We start from the raw sequence: 22,947 nt of genomic DNA, 5'->3' as shown, positions 1-22,947 counted from the left end.
GGAGTGAAAAAAATGCGCCATTGATTTTACATCAAAGGCCGACTAAAAAGGCAGCAAAGAACGGCACGCTACCCGATCGAGCGACCCGGTCCAACACGGCCGATGCAGTTCCGACATTGCATCGGACGATCGGCGCTCACACGAACCCGCGCGACACTCGCCTTTTTTTCCTCGCTGCACCGAGGCGAACTCCCGATTCGCAAGCCACCGGATCTCTGCACGCTCTTTCGGTAACTCAGAAGCAAACCGCGGCTGGGTGGATCGTGCACGATAATTGAGCTGGTGAACCGTTCGCTTTTGCGATCATTTTCTGACGATCCTAAGAGTGCACCTTAACCAGATGCAATTGCGGCTATTTTAATCATTCCGAAAAAGGTCAAGAGAATTTTTTAATACTACAAGTTTCTATTTTTTAAATTATTATCCTAATTCTTTTCAATTATTTTTTTCATTCTGATAAAATATTTTTTTTCCATCACATTAATTTTTATAGTAATTCATTTGCTTGGTACTTTTAGTGAGTAAAAAATGTTGATACTTCTAATGTCAAATAAAATTTAGACACGATTTTTCACTAGTACGTGATTTCTTAAACCATTATAAATTTATAACTTGACTCAAATTGTTCCGCAAAAAAGCAGAATTCTCTTCTTTGCAATATTAATCTATAAATTTTTAATATTAATTGTTATCATGTATATTAAACATATTATATTAAATATTTATCATTATTTATGAATATTTAAAAATTGCGTGATAAATTACTAAATTGTGTGAAAAATAGGAAAAAAATGTGATTTGTCAAGCAATGTAAATTTATTTTAATAAACTCGATTAAAAGGTTTAATAAAATTTTCGCTCTATTATGCACGGTCATTTTTGTCAGGCGTTTCCGTACCAAAATGTGATCGGTATAAATGTAACAAATAAAACATGAACATCTTTTTTGCACACATCGAAAAATGAAATGCATATTTACAGACAAAAGTTGACGCTCAGAAAATTTAGCTTTACAAGAGCTCGTCTCATCGTCTCAGCGAAAGTAGCTTATCTGGGATAAGCCGAGGAGACGCTCGAAATGTAAAGTTCGCGAAATGCTCAGGTTGAAATTGCGAAATTGCGGGACAGATTATTGGCTTGCGAAGTTGGGTGAGACTGCAGGCCGAGGGTGGGCCGAGGTAGGCAAAGAACTTTTGGCTCGGTGCGTTGTTGCCGGACAAACTCTACTCGTAGGTGCAGCCAACATTAGCCTAACTCCGTGGCAAACTAATCTAACATTCGTCCGAGCTTCCTCGCTTCAGCCGCCTTCGAAGCGAGCGAACGAGCGTTCAAGCCATTTTGCTCAGCTTTTTCTCTCTGTCAAAAAACTCTCCGCTACATCCTAAACTTTTCGAGTTCCGCTTCTCTTCTATCTCAAAAAATATCCCCGAGTATCTTAATCGTTTTCTCTCGTATTTCTAAATACTTTCTAACATCTGAATTAATCTTCAGATAACATATTTTTCTCATTTAATTTTCATTTAATTTTTTAGTAGATACGTAGAAAAAATTAATATTAATTTCTCTCTCTCTCTCTCTCTCTCTCTCTCTCTCTCTCTCTCTCTCTCTTGATTTTAATTGTAATAAAATATATATTAAAATTCTTTAAAATGTTATCTGAAGAAAATTTCATAAAATTGCAAAGCATTATTACCAATTTTGCTCGTCAGCATATAAGTATTAGTAAAGGATATTGTAGGCTGAATTCCATCGTAACTGATGTCGCCGGAATTACAGTCGCTAGCTCGGTCATTGCTGTCCATCCTAAGGTGTCCGTAGTCCGGACTGCCGTGCTGGGCTGCCGCCAACAAGGCTGGATGCAACATAGCCGGCGGATGGGGCAGTGGAGGGGAATCCCTGAGTTCTACACCTCCACCCGGAGGACTCGCGGGTAAATGATGTGGCCCCGGCGGTGGTACTTGACCAGGATGACTCGCGTGAGGATTGAAAAACGGCGAATAGGGCGAGAACACTTGACTCTCGTGGAGGCTTGGATTTGGTATCGCTACGCTGGTTGGCAGAGACACCGGCAGCATCGGTGGTGGCGCATGATAGGGTCTCGGCGGTGGAGGAGGCGGGGGACTATCACTACCTCCTTGAGATCCGTTACCCTCTTGCGCTAGGATTCTGGACACCGTTCTGGGAGTAATTCTCGTATCCGTCACCTGTAAAGCGTACTAATTAGTATTTTTTTTTAGTCAGACTTTTATCATTTTTCTATATTTAATATAAATTAATTTATCTTATAACTAACTTATGAAAACGTATAAAAATGATTTTAAAAATCGAGAGAATATAATACTTTTCTTGTGATTTCATCTATTTCGATTTACATAGCATTATATGAAAATTTATAATAACTTGAAGTTTTTTTCTGATATACAAGTAAAAATTAATATAATTTAATTTATAATTAACATTATATCAAAATAATAAAAATAGGAAGATTATAATATTTTTGCTGTGACTTCATTGATTTCAATTTGCATAACATTATTCGAAAATTATGAATGATTTTTCTAATGTAATTAAAATCTTTTCTGATGTGTACGTAAAAATTAATATAATTTTACTTTATTTATGATTAAAGCATGAAAACGGATTAAATAAAAATAATAATAAAAATCGAGAGACCATAATGCTTTTACTTATAATTTCATTGATTTAAATTTATATAACATTATTCGAAAATTATGAATAATTAACTTGAAATTAAAATCTTTTCTGAAGTATACGAAAAATTTAATATAATTTTATTTTATTTCTAACTAATGTATGAAAGCATTTATTAAATAAAAATTGAGAGACTATAATGCTTTTACTCGAATTTCATTGATTTAAATTTATGTAGCATTACTCGAAAATTATGAATGACAAAGTTAACATATTTTTTGATATATATACGTAAAAAATTGTACAATTATGTACATTTTTTTGTGAAAAAGATAGCAATTTATACCAGTATATATGTTATATTAATGTGATCACTAATCTAAATGTATATGCTTTAAATTAATTTATATGAATATGTCGAGTTACAATGCTTACCTTATGACGTTTTTTCTTCGGCGTCATGACCAGTGACAGGGCCTCATTTTGTTCCGAGTCCCTGTTTTCTCTCTCGTCACCTCTCATATTGCAATATTGGTCGCGTTGTTGTTGCTCCCTTTGTTGCTGCTCGCGTTGTTGCTGATGTTGCTGTTGGTGTTGCTGTTGCTGCTGCGCTTGCATGGAGGCCATGGCGTATATCGTCGGCGGTTTTGGGGTCTGAAACATACCAACGCTCGGCCTTGCGTGCGAGGGCAGCTGATTCATCTGGTTAAGATTGTTTTCCGTGGGGCCAGCATGAGGGCCATGGGGAACACCACCTATGGACCCGATTTGCGAAAACCCCGTGGGTTGTGGAGGAGGGGGCCCACCGTTGAGGGGCCCCCGTGGCCCGTTTGGGCCACCGGGTGGTTGTGGAGCTCCTCTGTCGACTACTTTCGTTCTCGGCGATTTTCTTTCAAGCATTTGGCTCGCCAAAAGGAGGTCCTTATTGAGCTGCTCGGCAGCAGCCTGCGCTGCCTCGGTTTGTTTACCGAGAAACCTCCTCTGCTGCACGAACCTTGCTACTATACTGTCAATCAGATTGGTTAAAGAAGAAGTTATTTCCGTCTTCAAAATATCCGCCAGGCCTTCTAAATCGGCTCCGGTGATATGAGGGCCGGACGAGCTGGCTGCTGCGGCAGCACCCCTGAAGACGTTTAACCTTTCCTGGAAGTCTTTATGCTGAATTGGCGTACTGGCTGATTGCATTTGCGGCGTTTGCGGCGTCGAGGGTCCAGTGTTGTTCTGGCTTTGTTGCTGAGATTGGCTTGGTGGCGGTGGCGAACTCTGTCGTTGATGTTGTTGCTGCTGCTGCTGCTGCTGTTGCTGCTGCTGCTGCTGCTGCTGCTGATGCTGTTGCTGCTGTTGTTGTTGCTGTCGCGCAGCCGCTTCTTGATGTTGTTTCATTCTTTCGAGGGCAGCATGCTGTTGTTCAAAATAGAGTTTATGCCCCATATGATACATAGCGGCAGCCGCTGCGTGAGGGTGATCGGGTGGGAGGGCCGGGAGGCCGTTGTACGGCGGTGGATGAGGTCGTGGCGGTCTTGGCGGTGGTTGCGGTTGATGTTGAGGACTGGGTGGCGCGTCGCCGCTCTCACTTGTATCTGGCTCCATTCTACTGGAGAGTTCCATATATTTTTGTTGCATTTCTGCCAATTGCTCATGCAACATTTTCAATTGTATCTTCAGGTTATCTTTCTCCTCCCGTTTCTGCTTGATCGTCGTCGGGTCTTCCTCCTCTTCACTATCGTCTTCGTCATCCATCATAGTATCGTTGACGCTATGATGGAGAACGTGATGCACCGTCTGTTGCTGAGGTTGATAGAGCTTGCGCTTCTTGCAACCGTTTACCGTTGCCGGCTGAAGCGCCGGGCTACTGCGCATCGTGCTGACGATGTTCTCCACGCGAGCGCGTTTAATTTCCGTCGTCGGAGAGTTCGTCTCGGTCTTTGGCACGATCGGACAAGGAGAGTGACTGGGACTACGTTTGATATTGAGCGAATCTTGTATCTCTTCTTTAACGGAGACCGAGCCCGATCTTGGTGCCGTTGGGCTAGGAGGTAGGCTCTGCTCGCAATCCGATCCGTCCAAGTTCGCCCCTGGTTCCATACCGGCCTCGGCAAAGGCCTCCTCCATCGCGCGTGCCGCGGAGGCAGCATCCTCAGCGCTGTCCTCAGCATCGCCTGGCATCACGGTATCACGGTCACTATGATTCGCGCTATTCACGACGTTATTACCATCACCACTCTCCTCCCCGCCACTCTGCACTGTTCCACTGCGCGCACTATCACTGTTTTGCTGTTGATGCTGTTGTGGACTTTGCTGATGCTGTGATTTAAGTAATTCCGCGGTAGTATTATTATTATTGTTACTGTGTATACTGTTGTTATTGTTCGGCTGCTCTTGCACGCCGAGAGCGGAGAGTTTGCGACCCTGCAGAAGCATGTCACGTAACATGTGCTGCGTGAGGTCGGCCGTGGCGGGATCATCACAATTAACCACGGCGCCTGGCTGCAAATTCGAGGCGGGATCCATGCCGGCACCGGTCATCCCGTGACCGCCCTCTGGCGGTGATCCGCCAGCGTCACTCGCCTGTTTGACCTGCCTTCCTAATAACTCGTTCAGCATCTTGGCGGGGCCGAAGCCCGGAGCCCCGAAGAAGCCGAAGGCCGCGTGGGCGGAATGCTGCTGAGTTGTAGGACCCGTCGTAGCTGTACCTAAATGACTTTGACTCCCAGTCGCTCCAGCAACAGGCTGGAGCTGTTGTTGCTGTTGTTGCGATTGTGACTGGTGGTGTTGCTGCGATGGTTGTTGCGGCTGCTGCTGCTGTTGCTGTTGTTGTTGATGCGACGGTGGCCCGGTACCACTAAAGATCGAGCCGTATAGACCACCACCGAGGAAGGATGGCCGGGAGCTAAAGTTCGGTATACTCGAGTAACTGTTGCGCGGCTCGCCGGCGTCCACGCGCTGTCTGGTGCGCTTCTGCTTCTTCAGGAGTTGCTGTTGCTTGCTTTCCGTGGTTGCTCCGTAGAGGGCGAAACACTCGGTCTCCTCCTCCGATGACATCATCGGCCGTCTGGTTGGTCGGCCCCCCGAAGGCCTCCGCGTCCCCTCCCCGCCAGGGCTTCTTGTCACCCTCCCCTTCTCGCACGAATAGCCCCTTGTGGCTCAGTGCGCTGCCTCGGCTTCTGCACACTGTGTGTAGTCTCTCCGGTACCCCCCTACTACTACAGCTGCCTTTTCTCCGCGTTCCTTCTAGCTATAATGCTCCCCACCTTGTCCGCCACCGACCACCACCGCCTCTCTCTCCACTTCCTTTGCCTTTGCCGTTGCTCCTTCTCGGTCTTCTTCTCTCCTCCTCTTCCTTTTCCGTCTTCTTCGCCGCCACCGCCTCCTCCTCCTCTTCCGTCGCCTCCTCTGCTTCCTCTGCTGCTGCCGCCGCCGACGACGACGACGACGACGCCGGCAGCTTTCTCTTTCCCAACGAACTCCTGCTTCCTCCTCTTCTCCTTCTTCTCCTTCTCTCGCGCTTCCTCTTCTTCCTCTTCCGTCGTTCCTCGCTTTTTCTCTGCTTTCTTTTCACTATTCCTCGCCCCGCACCTTCCGCCGTAGAGCTGACGCTGCCAACGGCTGAGGCTGCTGCTTGGTGACTTGATGTCGGCCGTCCGCCCTCGGCTCGGGATGACGGATTTTCTTTGGAAGGTTCGATTCGTTATCGGGTCTGTATCCGCTGCTGTCGTGCTTCTTACTACTTCTGCTACGGTAATTGTTGTAACCGGGACCGCCGCTGTTGCTACCGATGCGTTTACTCCCGGTGATCGTTGCGATGTTGTTGCCGTTGATGATAACCAGAAGAGAAGCCGGTATTCTCGCGTGCGGAATCCTCGTGCTCCCGCCTGGGAGCTGCATCCTTCGAGCTCGCCAAAGGGCTAAGTGCCCCTCGCTCCCTCGTCTCGATTTTCGTGGCCGCAATTCTCCGATACGTCTGTAATAAAAAGAAGACACGATTCATCTTACCGATCTGTGCCGACTAAACGAATATCGCTTGTCTATATATATATAGTAAGAGAATCGATTCAAGGGAACGATAATAGCATTCTCTAGAGTATTTTAAGCTTTGTATATAGACCGTTGCATTGAAAGAAACGTCGTTTCCGTAGATAGGAAGTACTCGACGGTGTGTGTACACTTGTCATTTCCTCTTATTATTAGCTTATCTTATTTTAACCGCAAATCGAATGCACGGCAAGAATGTTTAATATAGGCTATTATAGCTACATCATTAATTCTTGTAATCATAATGTGTCTTCTTTGCAAGCATTTTTTTTTTTTTATATTGAAGGTAGAAACGCGTACGTGCGTTTTTATTTTACTTTCTTTTTACAAATATTTTATTTTAATATTCTATTGTATCGCGTTATATTTAGACACATATATTTCACGATAGAGATTAGAAATTGAATTTGTACAAGATATTTCTTACTTTATAAGATACGAGCATTTGATTGAGAAAAATACATTAATTCTATGATGACGTCACGGTACGACAGAACGCGAGAAAGGAGTGCGAAGTGTTATCGGTTAAAAATACAATGATCGACCACGGCGAGGGCGACGACGACGGTGACGAAGAAGAAGAGCAGACCGCGGGTGACAGTTGCAAGCAATATGTTTCACCCTTCGTCCGAACACCCTGCGGCCGATAGAAGCAAAAACTCAAAGTATAGTGAGTTACGAGGGGGTTAGCGAAGAAGGGGGTGGCTCGCCTGAGAAGCGGCCATAAGAAAATTACTTGCGTTGAATATCTTATTCGATACATAAGCAGTTCCGCCTGTGGTCTCTTCGCCGGGGGATGCATACCATCGTCGGTCGATATACTCAGCGAAAGAAAGGGGGGCACAAAAAGTAATTGATAGTCCACTCATTGCTCGCTCGATCATAGACCAGGCCCATCTGGCTTACTTAAATGAGAAAAATAGAATCGAGCTCTCTCTCTCTCTCTCTCTCTCTCTTCTGCACCTTCATATTTATACAGCCTATGTTTACATCCTCATTTTGCTCATAAATTTACCGTTTGCCAATTTAACTTTATTACAAATCATAATGAGGCGACGATATTTCGTTATTGCCGTTGCAATTATTTACGGCACGAAATATTTTAATTTAATGGAATCCTTTTTTGTTAAAGTCTCCACGCGCGCAAATAATCGCTCTTCATTCGTCAATGGTACGGCCTGTTAGAAGCTTCGATCGTCATGCAGTTCAATTGACGCTGCGTATAAGTGCGTAAGTGAGACGTTTGTGTAGTTGCGCGTATGCGTTACGGCATAGAGCCTGAATACGTACTAATACAGTGCACGAGCACACGCGTTTGTGCACACGTACGTGAGATTCGAAGCAACAGCTGAGCAGTTTAAAGCACCTGCGCTCAATAAGCCGACAATATTCCATAGTTCGCCTACGCATAAACCCCATGCGTACGAGGATACACCGATATTTGTTCCAATACGTATGAAGAAGTCAAAAGAGTTAGCAGAGAACAATGCGTGAGATGTCACAAAATAAAGAAAGTTTAGTAAAAATTGTCTTTTATGAATAAAAAAAAATAAAATTTTACTCTTTTTATTTCAAAGTCATTAAAGTTTTTGCGAGAATAAATTATGTAAAAATGTATGACGTTAAGAAGTAAAACGTATTGAATAAAATTATGATAATTATGATATATATATATTTTTTTTAAGAAAATTGCACAAATTGCGTAACAGGAAGACAGTTGAAATATGAGCAGATACGCGTGCGTATTTGAAGCATCATCGACGTCCTCATTGCGCACTTGAATCACTATTACGTAAACGTTCAATTACGGCAAGTTAGCGCGTTCTCTCGGGCGCTTCCTCGAAGAGGAACGATTCGTTCCGAGAAATTACTAGGCAGTTCCGTTGGCAATTACTTTAGAGGGGTGCAGCGCTTGCTGCGGCCCTCGTTACTCCAGAAGTGACATATGGTGTCGACCTCGATAAGGTCTATGGGACGACGATTGTACCTGGATAGAAGGGACGCTTCGAGGGGGGTCGGACGAACTTCTGTCTTTCCCGTTTTTGATCGGTACTTCCCCGTGTGCTGTCATGCGTGGGACGAAAAGGGGAAAACAAAAAGGTGCCGGTGCCCTGCCGGAAATGGCTTCAGGAACTCTCCCACTGTTGCGTCGATTCGGAAGTAGACGCGACGAGCTAATTACCGCACGAGGAGTGCGTTCACCAAGGCGAGCGCAGGGGAAACGGAGTCTTACTACCGCTGCTGGTATCTGACGACTGACTTTTGGCAGGTACTCTCAAATAAATACGTAACTTTTCTTTTTTTCCCCGTTTTAAAACATACATTTTTTTCTTATAATAATAAAACTTTTACGGAAAAAATTTTTCACCGCGAGGGATAATAAACTATCTATAAATTATTGATAAATAAACCACGGAAGTAATATATGGAAGTTAATTGCATATAGAGCGTAAAATCTTCGTTCAATGTGTTAAATAAATCAGCGATTATTAAAATGCAACAAAAAACATACATCAGCAAGTCACCAATGATCATTTCCTGTACGTCATACGATATTTACCATTTAAGCAGGTGGGTAGATTTCAAAGCGTGATTATAGTGCATAGTGATAGGGTCCGCAAGTAATACGTACGATAGTTAACGCATGGGGAACTCTCGATAGAACTTCAAGGTGATAGTCAATATTACGAGTGATCGTTGTTTTTTTTTTAAGTAGATGACGACATGAGAAATCGTAAGTCGAGTAACAATTTGAGAACTATGCAACCTCGACCAGGAAATTTTACAAATACTTGAACTTACGTTCCGTAACTATGGTGTTGTTATATTCGTGCGTGTCATATAGAATTTTTTTAGTTCCCCTCTTGTGAAACACAAGCGAAGAAACGAAGGAAGATAGTTCCTATGCGAGCATCACATGGTGTACGTACCCCACATGGCGTTGTCGAGGTAACACAGCAGTGGCATGTGTATCGGAATTCCACCCCCTGTAGGTGTCATGTGGTGAGAGTGCTCGCAGGGGGTTGCATGGGAACTCGACTGTGGTCATCAGTCCATGTCCATCGCGTATTCACGCATGCACGTATGCACGCACGACGCTTAGGCACGTACTGACTTCACCCTCCCGGTATATATAAAATTATTGTAACATTCGTTTCGTCATTATGCCTACGACGATACATAGGGTGGATAGGCATACTTCGTAGCCGTAACACGCATCCGCAACCGCACAAACACGGCCACATCCGTGGTCTTGCCTAAGCGCAAACGTGTAGACACGCGCACACGCGCAAGCGAAACGTACGCCGCCGGAGTACTCACACGCGTCGGCGGCGCACACGGCGGCCCATCGTACATGTACACACACGGTTCACACGCGTTCAGCATATTATCGGCCTGCTCTGATGCAACAAGTTGACCGGGTGTCAATTGATGTGTTATTAATTGGAGGTTAATTGCGTTAATGCGCTGCCGACCCCGCCTCTCTGTCGTCTACCCGCTCTCTCCCACCCCCGACGCCCACCGCACCCGCCTTCAACGAGCCCCACTGTTTTATTATTATTTTGCATTCGAATCGTTTCGATTCAACACACACTGGCACGCGCCCAAACCAAACTGGCGAGAGAAAGAGAGAGAGAATCGACCCGGCAGGCCGCGAGCCGGAGAGAGCGCGAGAGAGCATTTAAAAGCGGCGGCCTGTCACCGATTTTCATAATTCACAGCTCGTTAAATTTGTTTCGCTTTTTGCCCCGCTTTTCGCGGTTACGCGCCCCGACGCCATTAATCTACCTTCGGTCGTTTTCAATGAGTTTAATCGCGTTTCAAAAACAATGTGGGTCAACGCCACGCTTGTGTTATTCCTGACACGTGAGCATGACCTTCTCGCCGTTTTCATTTCGATTTCGGTTCCCATTCATGCCGTTGCAGATAACAGGCGATAATGAGCACCGATGTTTTTCGAAAGTTTAACGTTGCGGCATTCCGGCTCGTGCCTCGCGTTGCATTCGCATTCGGGGCGAAGGCCGAAATTCTATAAGAATACGGTTTAAGAAGAAACTTGAGTCTCGTCCTTTCTCAGAATGTCCGCACTCCTGACGCATTCGTTTTAAATATTAATGATGATTAAATACTAACGAAAGTAACTATTTATGCATGTTTCCCATAGTTAAGTTTTGTACATTTCTCGATAGATGTACAGATGTACAAATTTATATTTTAACGAAACGGAGAACGTGACTTCTCAATTCAATGGCGTTTCCTTTATATAAAATCAACGATCGTCTCAGAGAGGTTTTCCAAGGTGCGATCGCAAATCTCTGAGACTTTTCACGAGACGTGTGCACGACCTTCCTTCAATGTGTTCCCATGATTTCTTGTGGTGGGAAACGCTAACGTCTGATATTAAAGGTTACAAAAACTCCTGCGACGCCCTTCGTCCTCCCTGAGGGAAGGAAATAGGAACAACGGTCTTTGCCCTCAATGGCGTGGACGCGAGGTTGCGGCATCAAAATCGGAGACCGGTGGATTTATGCAGTGAGAACAGTCGCACTTTTGTTTAATGATTTATTATATTAATTTAATGGTTTATAGAATTAATTACGCTGGTCAATTTGATCTCGGTATTTATATTTATCTACGAGTATCGTATAAAAGTAAAATCAATGAAGCTTGTTAAAGCTTATCAGTTGTATTTCATTAATACAGACATCGTTAAAAATGTATCGTTTACAGTAATATACCGTATCTGATTTAACAAGCTTGAAAAACAATAAAACGATTGTCTAATAACGTTTTACAAATAAGCAAATTATCTCCTTTTAATTGTATTGAGATCAAGTTTTATGTAGAGCATAAAAAAAAATTATACGGTTGCGTGTAGCTATGAATTAAACAAAGAATGAAATAATTTTTATTGCAAAAAAATTCCAAAGAAAATTTGTAATCTTAAAACGTAGAGCTAAGGAACTCCCCCGTTACCGACGACACTGCAAGATCAAGGAGGCCCCCTCGGTAGAATTCAGGTGGTTCGCCGGGTGGTGTCCCCGATTTAAATGTCCAGGTATCCCCTGATTGTATACCCGATCGAGGTAACTTCTCGAGACTCGGGTTCCCCCTTAGACGCTCGCCCCATCGAGGAGGAAAGACGAAGGAGAAGGGCGAAGAAGGTAGGAATACCTTCTTACGATACGGAAGGAGCGCGTGCCAGCTGCCGTTTCGAGGCATAACCGACGTTTCGGCTTCTTGTTGTCATTGTTGTACCCCTCTAAGGTTCCCCTAACGTCTTGGGGCTGAACGGATTTTGCCTTTCTAACGTCTTGAGAAACGCGCGAACAAGCTGGCTCGTGCCGGGGGAGGAGTAACGGTTTCCGCTCTTGCTCCGACGTTATATTATTATCCATTCATATCAATCTACGTCAGTATTTTCTTAATTTTGTAATTTCAATTGCAAATAAAGATAAAATAGAGGAACAAATTAAAAACATAGTAAATGTAAACGAAAAGAAAAAAATCTTGGTAATTTGTACTGCGACATTTCCAGAATTGAAATGTTCTCAATAGATTTTTTTTCACAATTTGCCTTCCCTTTTCTCTCTCTTAATATTATTTTTTACGAAAGTGATCTCAAATTTCTTTATTAGTGAGTTGCAATATAATAAAGAGCACTGACGAACGGACAAAGCATCGAAAAGAAGGAGATAGACTTCAGTCTTTTTCTTCTATACCTTTTATTGGCCACAGGCTACTCTTCGAGGTAATTATGGAGATACGTTCGCGGCATATTGGCAACCAAGAACGTCCAGGATTACTGGCGTTATTGTCGTCGCCATTTCGAGGCGCAGTCTTCTTATGGCAGTCGGCCAACATGTTTTCTAGTTTTTGCGACGACGGCATTCATGCCGCGAGCATTATCGGGTACCGAGGATTACTTAATTATATTCAATTGCCAAAGTTTCGTATGTTTGCGGGACGTATAACGGCGCGATGTCTCTGCGAAAGCGTCTGGAATGTGCCATTTTCAAAAGTATTCCGGAACGAACCATCGTCGTTTTCTAGAAAAACTAGTAAATCGCGCATTGTTGAGCGCATCGTTTTTACGTATTTCGACGTAAAAATACAGTGCAGTTTATACGAACGTTACAGAAAGTACATAAAAATTTAACTCGTGTGTCTTGTTAACGACGTACGCGGGATTTTAAAGAGTGAAGATAAAACGAACGTGTCCGAAATAACTCAGCGGGAGATTGAGAGTCATCCTCGTTTCTAAGATCTAAGAGAATAGATACGAGTGTGGGAGTCACACAGCGTACGATGCATCATAGTTTCTAGCGCAGCTGGACCTTGATCTACATTCGGGGTCCCGCAAACAGAATCGACGCACCTTTGCCCTTAAGGCTGGCAACACCTGGTTGACGCCAGCTATCGATCGAATATCCCCTTAGCGAGTGACAGATCCGATGTTTATTGCTAATCAACAGGGCGCAAGGCCAATGCGTGAGATGTTAAGAATCGTACGAATTTTCCTCCTCGTATACCAAAGTTTTCCATTTCGATAATATTTTTGATACTTTTTCAAATAGCTTATTCGTAAAGTGAATTTGTTTCACATTATTTTTGTTTCAATTAATTTGTTATTAATAATATGCCAACAAAATGTTCGGAAACGAAAAAACGTATCGACGAGAAAGCAGAATCTTCCCTTCTTGACGTAGACAGATGCGACGTGGCACGTCCGCGCAAATCTCCGCGGAGTGAAGCGAGTGCGGCGAGCGGTGGTCTGATCGTTTGAGCCAATCACGCCGTGATTGAGTATAATGGACTTGCGTCTTGTCCCCCAGGCCAGTGGCTCTCGAGCCAACTCGTACGACCTGTAGCCGGCCCTTTCGAACGGCCGGTCGTGGACCAGATCGCTCTTGGGTTGATCACCAGCGAGCCGTAAGTGACTAGGGCACAGGATGAAGGCTGTGTCCGAGTGAGCGAGCGGCATGGTGGTATGATAATGAGGAAGGTGACTTCCGACGATCCATGTATCGCGGAGAGCGGCCAAGGGAGAAAGACAGAGTAAAAGCGCCGATGACGAAGATGGAGAGCCTTCGAAGAGACGAGGGGGCAAAGGAGATACGTACATTGCATGTAGCATCGACGCTGATGATGGAGGAGGAACTCCGACGCCGCGCGAGGGTCGAGGGTCAGCCAAGAAGCGGACACTCCAATCCACAACATCCCTTCCGATTCTACATTCATACGTAAGCCCCGTCGTGCAGGCTCTCCTCCGCTACCGCGCTTGTTCCTATATATCTCTCGTCTCTTCCTTCCGCGGCCCCCGGTGTAAATTGACATGAGAGACAGGACACGAGGAAGGGGGAGACGACGTGCGTCAGCGGGTCACGCGTATGTACGAACCGGCTCGAGGAGCGGAAGGCTCTTGGTGATCCACGACGACGCGGTAGGGGAGGATGTAGCACGCTCGTCGTGCACCGCTCGAAAGACACTCGGCATGATTGGTCCGTGCGCGTGTCTCGGTCGTCGTGTACGCGCACATTATGCGCGTAAGAGCGAACGGGGGCGACGGGGAGGGCCTCCTGCGAAGCGAACCATCGGGTGACGCTGCGCGCACCCGATGAGGATACGAGCCAATTTTCCCAAACGCCGTCAATTCAGCTAACCAGCTAAATTCGCGAACGCGAGGCGAAGGAGGGAGGACTCCGAGAGGCGTGTGAGAAAAAGGGATCACCGGAGAAGCGGGACGATGGGTTAAAGTGCTGGAAATAACGCAATGCGTTATTTGCATGAGAAGCGAAAGACTGGCTCGCTCGCGGATACGGTGACACTCGCGTACGGGCCGGTTCCCAAGTATGTCGAATACATCGCGTTCAACTGTGATGGCTTGGTTAATTCAATTGAGTCAATTTGGGTTAACTTGAAGTCGTCTAAACAGCTTGTTTAGATATCCCGTAACGCGTTTGCGAGCACGTATCCGACTCTCTTCCTTCCTATCGCAATAAGATCCTTCTCATCTCCGATAAGTTGAGATAAATGGATTGATTAGCGACCGTTAGTTGAAGCTAATTTGCAGGTATTATTCTAGTTCTCATTAATCGGTCAATATTGATTTTTCATCACTTCAATTTTCATATTATTTGATTTTCGTTCACAATGTTTACTTTGATTTTTTTTAGAAACTCTACGTATGAAATTTTATCAACTACATGATCGTCGGCATCGTCGCTGTAAAACGTAATGCCATTTTCTTAATAGAAATGCACTTCTCGCGGTCCAGTTCTCGATCTAGTTTGCAAATAATGATGGCTCACAAATGAGTTACTTCATTTTAGATTTTCCTTAACTAAATTTCCTCCTGATATAACGTTATTTCTGCTAGCGATATCATTCGGAGTATCGACCCGTAAGCTTTGAATTTACTCGGAAATGTTTTTACCTTCAAGCTTTTCGCTCGCAAAATCTCAATGCTCTCTCACATATTTCTTCCACAAATATTTTCAATTATTAAAGAATTCCACATAAATTATTGAGATATTAACCTGGCTATTGTCCGAATTAAAATTAAACTGTGGAATGGAGTCGAAACTGTCGTTTGCGATTTTCTACGATGATTATTTAGCGAGTGATCGCTTACGTCATCCCGAAAAAGGATCAATGGCGATTATTGTTTGTCGATGGAGGGCGAAGATGCGTTCTAGCTTGACCGCCGTCTCGACGATGATGTAGTCATTGAGCTCTGTGCTGCTCTAGTGCGGGGCATACGAGTATTTGCTCAGGGTACATACTAGACTCTCCTCCCCAGCTGACGTTGATTGAAGGAATAAGGGAAACGGCGAGCTCCCTCAAGTACCCCCCAACGCTATCGTCCGCCGCCACGATCGCTATCAACGTTTCGCCTCTGCCTGCTGCAGTCCCTACAAATCGACCTCCACGTACGTCATCGTCTCGACCACCTCTATCACGAACGCATAATCACCGTCGTGAGATGCTCCCATGCACCGGCGCAACGCGCCGGCTACATCGGACATTCCTCCTCTTTCGGTCTACACATTAATTAAACAGGATTTACGTGGTTGCATTACGAGGGTGCCTTCTAACGGAGATGAAAGGAGATGAAAGCAACATATCGCAGAGATAAACGCGCATCTATATTGTTATACGTGACAAAAGAATGTTAATTGTTGTCATAACTTAACAAAATAATTAACGATGTTAAAGTAGAGAGCATATTAAAATACAATAAAAGTTCAAACGTACGTATGTGCTCAATTAATTTTCGCACGCGGATCACGACAACAATGTGTGCTAGTTGCGGATAATATGCGCGTAGAACGTGCCGTTTCCCACGTATCGCGTTTTAAAAGTGTCGAGAAAGAAATGCGGGGGAAATGGGACGGTTGCGAGACGAATAAAGCGGGAAAGCTTAAGGGAACTAGAGAGGGGGAGAGGCAATAGATCTTATTAAGAGACGGAATGAGTCATTCGCGATGAAAAGAAAGGGAAAAAAAAAGAGAAAGGAAGGTTTGGTCGCGACCGCGATCAGAGGAGACCGAATAAAAATGCCGCGATAGATGGGTGGGTGTCTCAGATCCGGAACTTGTTGACAATGGTGCGGAAGGCGATACACCTGGACGGTCGCGAGGAGCGTGCAAGTATTGACTCGTCGCGCGCTACAACCGGACGGTGCGCGACCGCGACTAAACTTTCTCGTGTGTCTCACGTGGTCAGTGGAGCTCGTCTCCTGAAAGAGAGGGAGAGAGTGAGAGAGACCGGTCCCCCCCGGTCATTCGTGCCGCGATTGCATTCGTGATGGCGCGATTATTTACATTACTTCCGAATTGGTAAATAAGAGACGCGATGTCGGACGCGGAAGCGTGTCGCAACCGCCTCTTTCCGCAGAGGCGCTCCCTCTGTCGCCGCTGCGACCGCCGTCGTAAAAGTCCTTTCCGGAGAATTTGTGCGACGGTCCCGCGAGGTTCCGCCGTACATACAGAAAACAATACATACAGGATTATTAGATTAACTACCGATGCGTGATTGGGTAATTATCTTGCTTATGCCACCAGGTAAAAGACATAAAATGAGACGTGCTTTTTACGTCTTTTTTTTTCCAGCAATTGGCGCGAATAAGAAACGTATAATTGATTTAGAATTTATCTGTAGCGGATGTAATTATCGTGTAATTACATTATTGCGTTTTTTGCTCTTAATTTTACATTTAAGTTTATTGAAGCACATACGAGACAATACACAACAATTTAGCGTAATTGCAACGGACGCGGTGCCCTGTTATTAACGTGCATGTAAGTTTCATCCTTGCTATCGCCCCTTTCAAGAAGCGATGTGGGTATTATCCACGAGCCACTTAACCATCTTTTGAAAGTTATCTTTGTCGTCAGGATATTGGCTCAAAATGGTCGTTTAAATCTCAGGACTTTAATGACACCCGCGCGATAATAGGGCGGCTGATTTGACAAGCGAAGTGGTTACGAAGACAAATGAGTGCTTTGGTCGCGTTCGAAACCATCGATCGTTCTACAAGCCCAGCCAGATCTTCTCCCTCATCCTCGCCTTCCCCCTCCCTCCTTCGCTATATATATGCATGATTATGAGCAAAATTTCCCGTACGATGCCCTTAATTAAGATCCAATCGTACGTAATCGATGTAATTAATTGTTGTTAATGATATGATGTATTATCATGTAAATAAAAAGTTCAATCTTTACATTAGCTTATCTCTATTTTTAAAGCGATGTTTAAAATTATTTACAATGTTGTTTTAAATTTAATTAATGTTTCAATTTTACATGGACTTAAGTTTGAAATAATCGTATAAATGCAGAAATATGTGACATTTTGTTTTATTTTAAGTTACCATTGGAAAATTTCCGATCTCTATTACTGACATTAGTGTGTGAAATGTTATATTGGGATTCTTTTACTTATGATAAATGTCAGCTCCATGTATAGCAATGTACATCTACATGTGTATCAAAATTGTACTATTTTTTTATATTATCAATATCAAGTTTTGCTATACATGCATTGTTCTCTTATCAAATTACTATCTACTTTATATATATATTTTTTATAATAAAATATTTAATTATTTGACGTGGAAATTAATTATACTGTTGATTACAATTTTATGGAAAACAAGTTTTATGGAATTGTATAGCATCCATTGTAGTGCGCGATTTACGTACATTCTCTTACGCGACTACTTGCGTGCTAAGGCAATTATCTAACAGCAGCAAGGTCAGGAGTAGGCGTAACTAACATTATGTCATCCTTTTGTCATTTCAGATCTTGCGCAGTTGGCGTGCATCGTACATCCGATGGGGGTTTCCCCGAATCTTTCAGCAAATTCAAGCTAATCGGTTAATAAAGAGTAATTTGTTACCGGGAGTAAGACGCGCCACACGATTACGTAATAATCGAGTAAATGATTACGTCATCAGGTACGTAAGTATTTTTTTATTTTATTCCGTTAGAAATTAAGAGCGAACTATAATTATATACGAGACGAACCGATATCGTCGCGTAGAACGTACGTTATTGATCGAGCAAGTGTGCAATCGCTTCGCCTACGTTACGTTAGCTCGTCAGCTCGTCGCGCGGATCTCCGATTTATGAAATAAGCCGTCATCATAGATCCCGGTCGGCCGAACGGAGACGCGTGATGTTATGACACATTGGATACTCGCTCGTGTCTGTGTCCCCACATATATGCGCAACACATATCCGGGGGTCGGGTCAGTTCTCAGGGCTATCATTGCCTGTCGGCCGGAAGACTCACTTAGACCCGTCTTGAGTTACCCCTCTTCGTCCCTGGCCATCACTCCTCGACAAACTCACGACCATAATCCCTCCTTCCCTTTTCGTCTCCCTGATTCGTTCTCTCGTTCTGGGCCGCGCGAATCCCTCTCTCATCCCTATCGTTTTTCTCTCTCTCAAAGGGGAATGTACTTGTCGGATTCTATTCTCCTTCGTTCTTCTTCCCTTACTCGCCGAGAACACTTGCCTTTCCGGGGACCGACATTACAGTCTTGTTTACAGGTCGATCTCGTGAGCAAACGATTTTTTTTCTGCGATTAGCTTGAAGTTTTTCTCGAAGGATTAAATATTATTTATATTTTTTGATAAGTTTATATAAAATTCTGCACAGTGTAAATTTGAATTAGTGTGTTCTAATAATAATTAAATTAAACGTAATTTATATATTACTACGATAATTTTATGAATTATATTGATAAATTACGAATGTAGTTAAATAGTAAAGATCATTTCATCTCTATTTTATTACATGAAATAATCTAATTCAAATAAATTTCAAGAAAGAAAAGAATAAGATATGTTTTTTAAATTCATTAAAAATTAAATTCATAATTATCTTAATAAAAACATTATTTCACCAACATTGATAATCTGCTTTCTATCATTGTTTTTGTGTCAGGAATTCATTTGATTTCGCACTCTTAAAGTCGATTAATTACTATTAATGACTTAATTACCAATACCGCTGTAAAAATAATTGTTTGTAATGCACGTGCTATTATCGCGTTGCTTGCAAACTCGTTGCGAATTTGCGACGAGAGAAAGACGCGTGTACACACGCACGAACCGCAGTCGTCGACGCACACACGTATTCGATGCAGCGTCGTGTACGTAATTGCGCGGGTACAGCAATGAGCAAACGTGTGTGTATGGACCTATTGTGCATTTCCGTGGCGGATACAACTCCTTTTACCCTTTAGGGAGTCTGTGTGTATACATAGAGAATTGTGATCAGTACTGTTTGCGTGTATGCAGATATTAAGTACCACAGTCTTCGACATATCCAAACACACATATATGCTCTTACATGAACACGAGTAATGTGATTTTTTAACAATATTTTCTATTTTTTTAAGTTGTTATTTATTTATTTAAAGAGAGAGAAAGAGAGAGAGAGAGAGAGAGAGAGAGAGAGAAAGAGAAGAAAGAGCAGATTAATTAAAATCGATGTAGTAAAAATTCGAGAAATGTTATCCAGAGATATTTATCCATTTATATATTTAATTTAATATCAAAGTTATTATTTTATATAATGCGAAGCAAGACACATGGAGTTTCTGAACAATAATAAATTGCCGTCAGAAACGTTTCTGCATCTAGAATATATCGTGGAAGTAACGTTATGTTAGACGTGTTAAAACTTAAACGCGATTGGATCAGATGTAACAACAGTAGCGTCCAGGATACTTTCTCGTTGACAAAACGCGACTGTCACGTTGGAAAGAAACGCATAAACGTGCGATACCTCGGCGCTTTCTCGCGAACAATAAAATGCTTTTATAATACTTTGTTATGTAGTCGTGCGGCTCGTTATGTCGTCCCGCGTGTATTACGACCTCCTTTTACTGCCTTAAGTTCGTTCTGGCCGGTTTACAACCCGCAACTTCGGGTGAGGACGAAACGCACCGGGTGTCGATATAGATATATATATATATATATATATATATATCCCCTCTTGCTCTTATTGGCGTTGCTCTTCCGTTTACTCATAAAAGTATTCGGCAACGCTCCATGAGACTGTAAAATTGTACTTTGTGCGAACGAAAGTGAGAAATTTGTGTAGAAAATTAAGGAGAACAACTGGGAATTTCCTGTCTTTAGATCGCGACTCCCACGACAAATTGGCGCTTGATTATCTAATTCGCTCGTATTGCCGCGTTGATCGCGAAATATCGTATGGACGAGCGGAAACTCTCGCGGACGTCGCGAGCCTCGCTCGGTCTGGGCAATCTCCCAGGCCAACAGAAGAGCGACGGATCAATTAAGACATCATTTCCGTTGCGGGTACAATGATACGGCTCGCCAAGGCCGGAACAGGCGGCGTCCGCACCTTTCGGCGCCGCGCTTCTGCGCTTCCACTCGAGCCCAACCCCAGTTACGAGGCTCACATCCTGGATCGGTTCACGGTGTTGGTCCGTCATAGCGCGCGACGTGCCGATATACGTGCCCGCGTAAACGCACAGATACGTGATTGTAACAAAACAACGGACGTCCGGACGACAGACAGTCGCACAGGTATCGCTCCACCGTTCCCCCTTAGCATGGGCACTCCTCTCACGCATTCTCCCTCGCTCTTTTTCCCCTCTACGCATGTCTCTCGCACTCTCTCGTTCCCTGATTTCTCCCACCACGCCACGCAGTCCTTTTACCAGTCGCCGATCGGATCTCTCTTCGCTTCTCTTTCCTCTTTCGATTCTTTCTTTTTCTATCCCGGCAAGAGAACGGAATAAGCCCCCGCTACCTCTGGAAAAAAAAATGGAAGCTTCCAGGCGAGACTAGCTGGTCCAGCATACATACGCTGCTTCCGGTTACGTTTCGCAAACGATTATTTTTCAAATGCGATTTATCTTGTATGATTATCAATGCAAGATAATGAACAAATAAAAATGAATGAGAACTTTGTCACTTTTCAATTAAATCTGAATAATAAGTTCCTCTTCTTTTATCAGTGGTTGTAAATGGAAATCATTCTTTTTTTTTTTTTAGCAAACTCGATATTTAGAAGCTCAGAAAAATATATTGCTAATTAAAATAATTTTTAATAATGTTTGATTGAAATAATATAATAAAATACATCAATCTTACGTATACTAGCTTTCTAGAATTAATCGATCCCAGAGGAGTGATAACGATACGACGAATAATATGTAATTTTTCGTGCGAGTACATCTATACTTCATCACATGTACTTTTGCGGAACAGTTACACGCCGGAGCCATATCGAAACATTTTTACGTGCACATTTTCCTCCGCGTTCTCTTCGATTTTCAATATCACTTTTCGTCGCTTCCATGTCGGCACAGAGGGTAGTATAAACATTACATTGTTTTTTTTCTGTCGAATACTCGGAATGTATACTTTTGAAACACGATAGGCATGTGTGTTATTTTAAAGTCGATCACCTGTCGCTATATCTACTACGCCGGAGAAATATGATATAATGAAGCATGATAAAAAAAATCAAATTACGCTAATAAACGAGGTTTTGTTGTACGGATCGTTAGGTATATCATCGTCGGCCATCGGTCACCGCGCTTTCCTCTCGAGAACGGAAGAAGCGAGAGCCCATTTCCTCCGTGAAAGTGGAAGCTTCCACTAAGGATACTTGGTCCAGTGGACACGCACTTCCTGTCGCTATTTGTCGCGCTTCGAGTACTTTGCGCACCGCAGAAAATTATATTGTCGTTCGGTCATTTACATTTATATTGTGACACACCCATATAGAGCGTCAAGAAATCATATAGATAACAGGGATCACAAGTGTAAATGACCTGATCACTTTTGCGTTCTTATGAATTCGCGATTAATTTCGGCTTGCTCGCGATAACAATATAATATTTTATCAATCGTCCATTTCATAATTTAACACGAAAAATTGAAGAAACGGAGTTAATTGCGTTTTTTAGCAAATTGCGAACAATTCGTGTGGTTGCAGAAATAACGTATTTAATCATCGCGTTCGTTTTAGAACTGCACATCGAGTGCATCTTGTTTTCTGAATAATAAGGAGTTCTTGGTGAAAATGCGCGGTAATTAATAAAGCTGTTGAAATTGCGCAGTGCTGCAGGTGGTACGACATCACGAGGAACAGGACAATCTTCGTTTCGCGCCATTCAAGTGCATTACGTTTTCTTTCGCCTTCTCTCAACCATTTCCTTTTTCTTTTAGTCCTCGGCACCGTCGCGCGAGCTCCGGGCGCGAAGGAAAGACTCGGAATCAGAATGAGGTGGTAAAAAACATGGTCTTTTTGACGCATTCAGTAGCGTCTGCTTTCTTGAATTCCATCTCCGACCTCCTCCCTGCTTCCTCTCTCTCTCTCTCTCTCTCTCTCTCTCTCTCTCTCTCTCTCTCTCTCTCTCCCCTGTTTTCCCTTAATCCGCGGTGAACGCGCGAACGGGGTGAGAACTTCTCAGCACAGTGCGTCGGCTTTTATTCGCCTGTCTCTACGCTTTCGGGGTCTTTCTTCGCTCTTTTCTACCCAGGTAACGAAGAATGAGAACGGTGTACTGCGTGATCCAAGAAGAAAAGCGGAGGGGAAAAAACATAGAGAAGACCCTACCTCCTCACTCTCGTCGTGCTTCTCGCAGTTTCATGAAGAGCAACGCTAGAATACTCGCGAGGTAGTGTAAGTTACGAAACGAAACAAGAGACAGAGAGAGAGAGAGAGAAAGATGAGGAAGGAGGTAGGACGGTTAGTACGAGAGT

General features: G+C 43.6%; 2 protein-coding genes and 1 long non-coding RNA gene across 7 annotated transcripts in view; 1 reads left to right on the top strand and 2 right to left on the bottom strand.

Moving 5' to 3' along the window:
* LOC105195661 (homeobox protein prospero) overlaps positions 1 to 5,740 on the bottom strand; it is a 29,637-nt gene extending 23,897 nt beyond the window's left edge. The window contains exons 1-2 of one of the 4 annotated variants that reach the window (XM_026136398.2): positions 3,088 to 5,740; positions 1,734 to 2,216 (exon numbers count right to left, since the gene is read on the bottom strand). In XM_026136398.2, coding sequence (XP_025992183.1) covers positions 1,734 to 2,216; positions 3,088 to 5,697 — 3,093 coding nt within the window. In that variant the 5' untranslated portion in view covers positions 5,698 to 5,740. The remainder of the gene's footprint in view (positions 1 to 1,733; positions 2,217 to 3,087) is intronic. The other 3 variants (XM_026136400.2, XM_026136399.2, XM_026136401.2) reach the window with 3 other exon arrangements.
* The window catches only part of LOC105195650, a 264,949-nt gene that overhangs the window by 164,831 nt on the left and 77,171 nt on the right, over positions 1 to 22,947 (top strand). Inside the window, exon 4 of the long non-coding RNA XR_005574563.1 lies at positions 17,992 to 18,146. This is a non-coding gene — a long non-coding RNA (uncharacterized LOC105195650). The remainder of the gene's footprint in view (positions 1 to 17,991; positions 18,147 to 22,947) is intronic.
* LOC113003593 overlaps positions 6,153 to 22,947 on the bottom strand; it is an 81,736-nt gene continuing 64,941 nt past the window's right edge. For both annotated transcript variants that reach the window (XM_039448285.1, XM_039448286.1), the window contains exon 4: positions 6,153 to 6,613. In XM_039448285.1, coding sequence (XP_039304219.1) covers positions 6,211 to 6,537 — 327 coding nt within the window. In that variant the 5' untranslated portion in view covers positions 6,538 to 6,613 and the 3' untranslated portion in view covers positions 6,153 to 6,210. The remainder of the gene's footprint in view (positions 6,614 to 22,947) is intronic.

Source organism: Solenopsis invicta, chromosome 4 (genome assembly GCF_016802725.1).
Source record: "Solenopsis invicta isolate M01_SB chromosome 4, UNIL_Sinv_3.0, whole genome shotgun sequence".
Taxonomy (NCBI): domain Eukaryota; kingdom Metazoa; phylum Arthropoda; class Insecta; order Hymenoptera; family Formicidae; genus Solenopsis; species Solenopsis invicta.
This window is presented reverse-complemented; position numbering and strand designations above follow the sequence as displayed.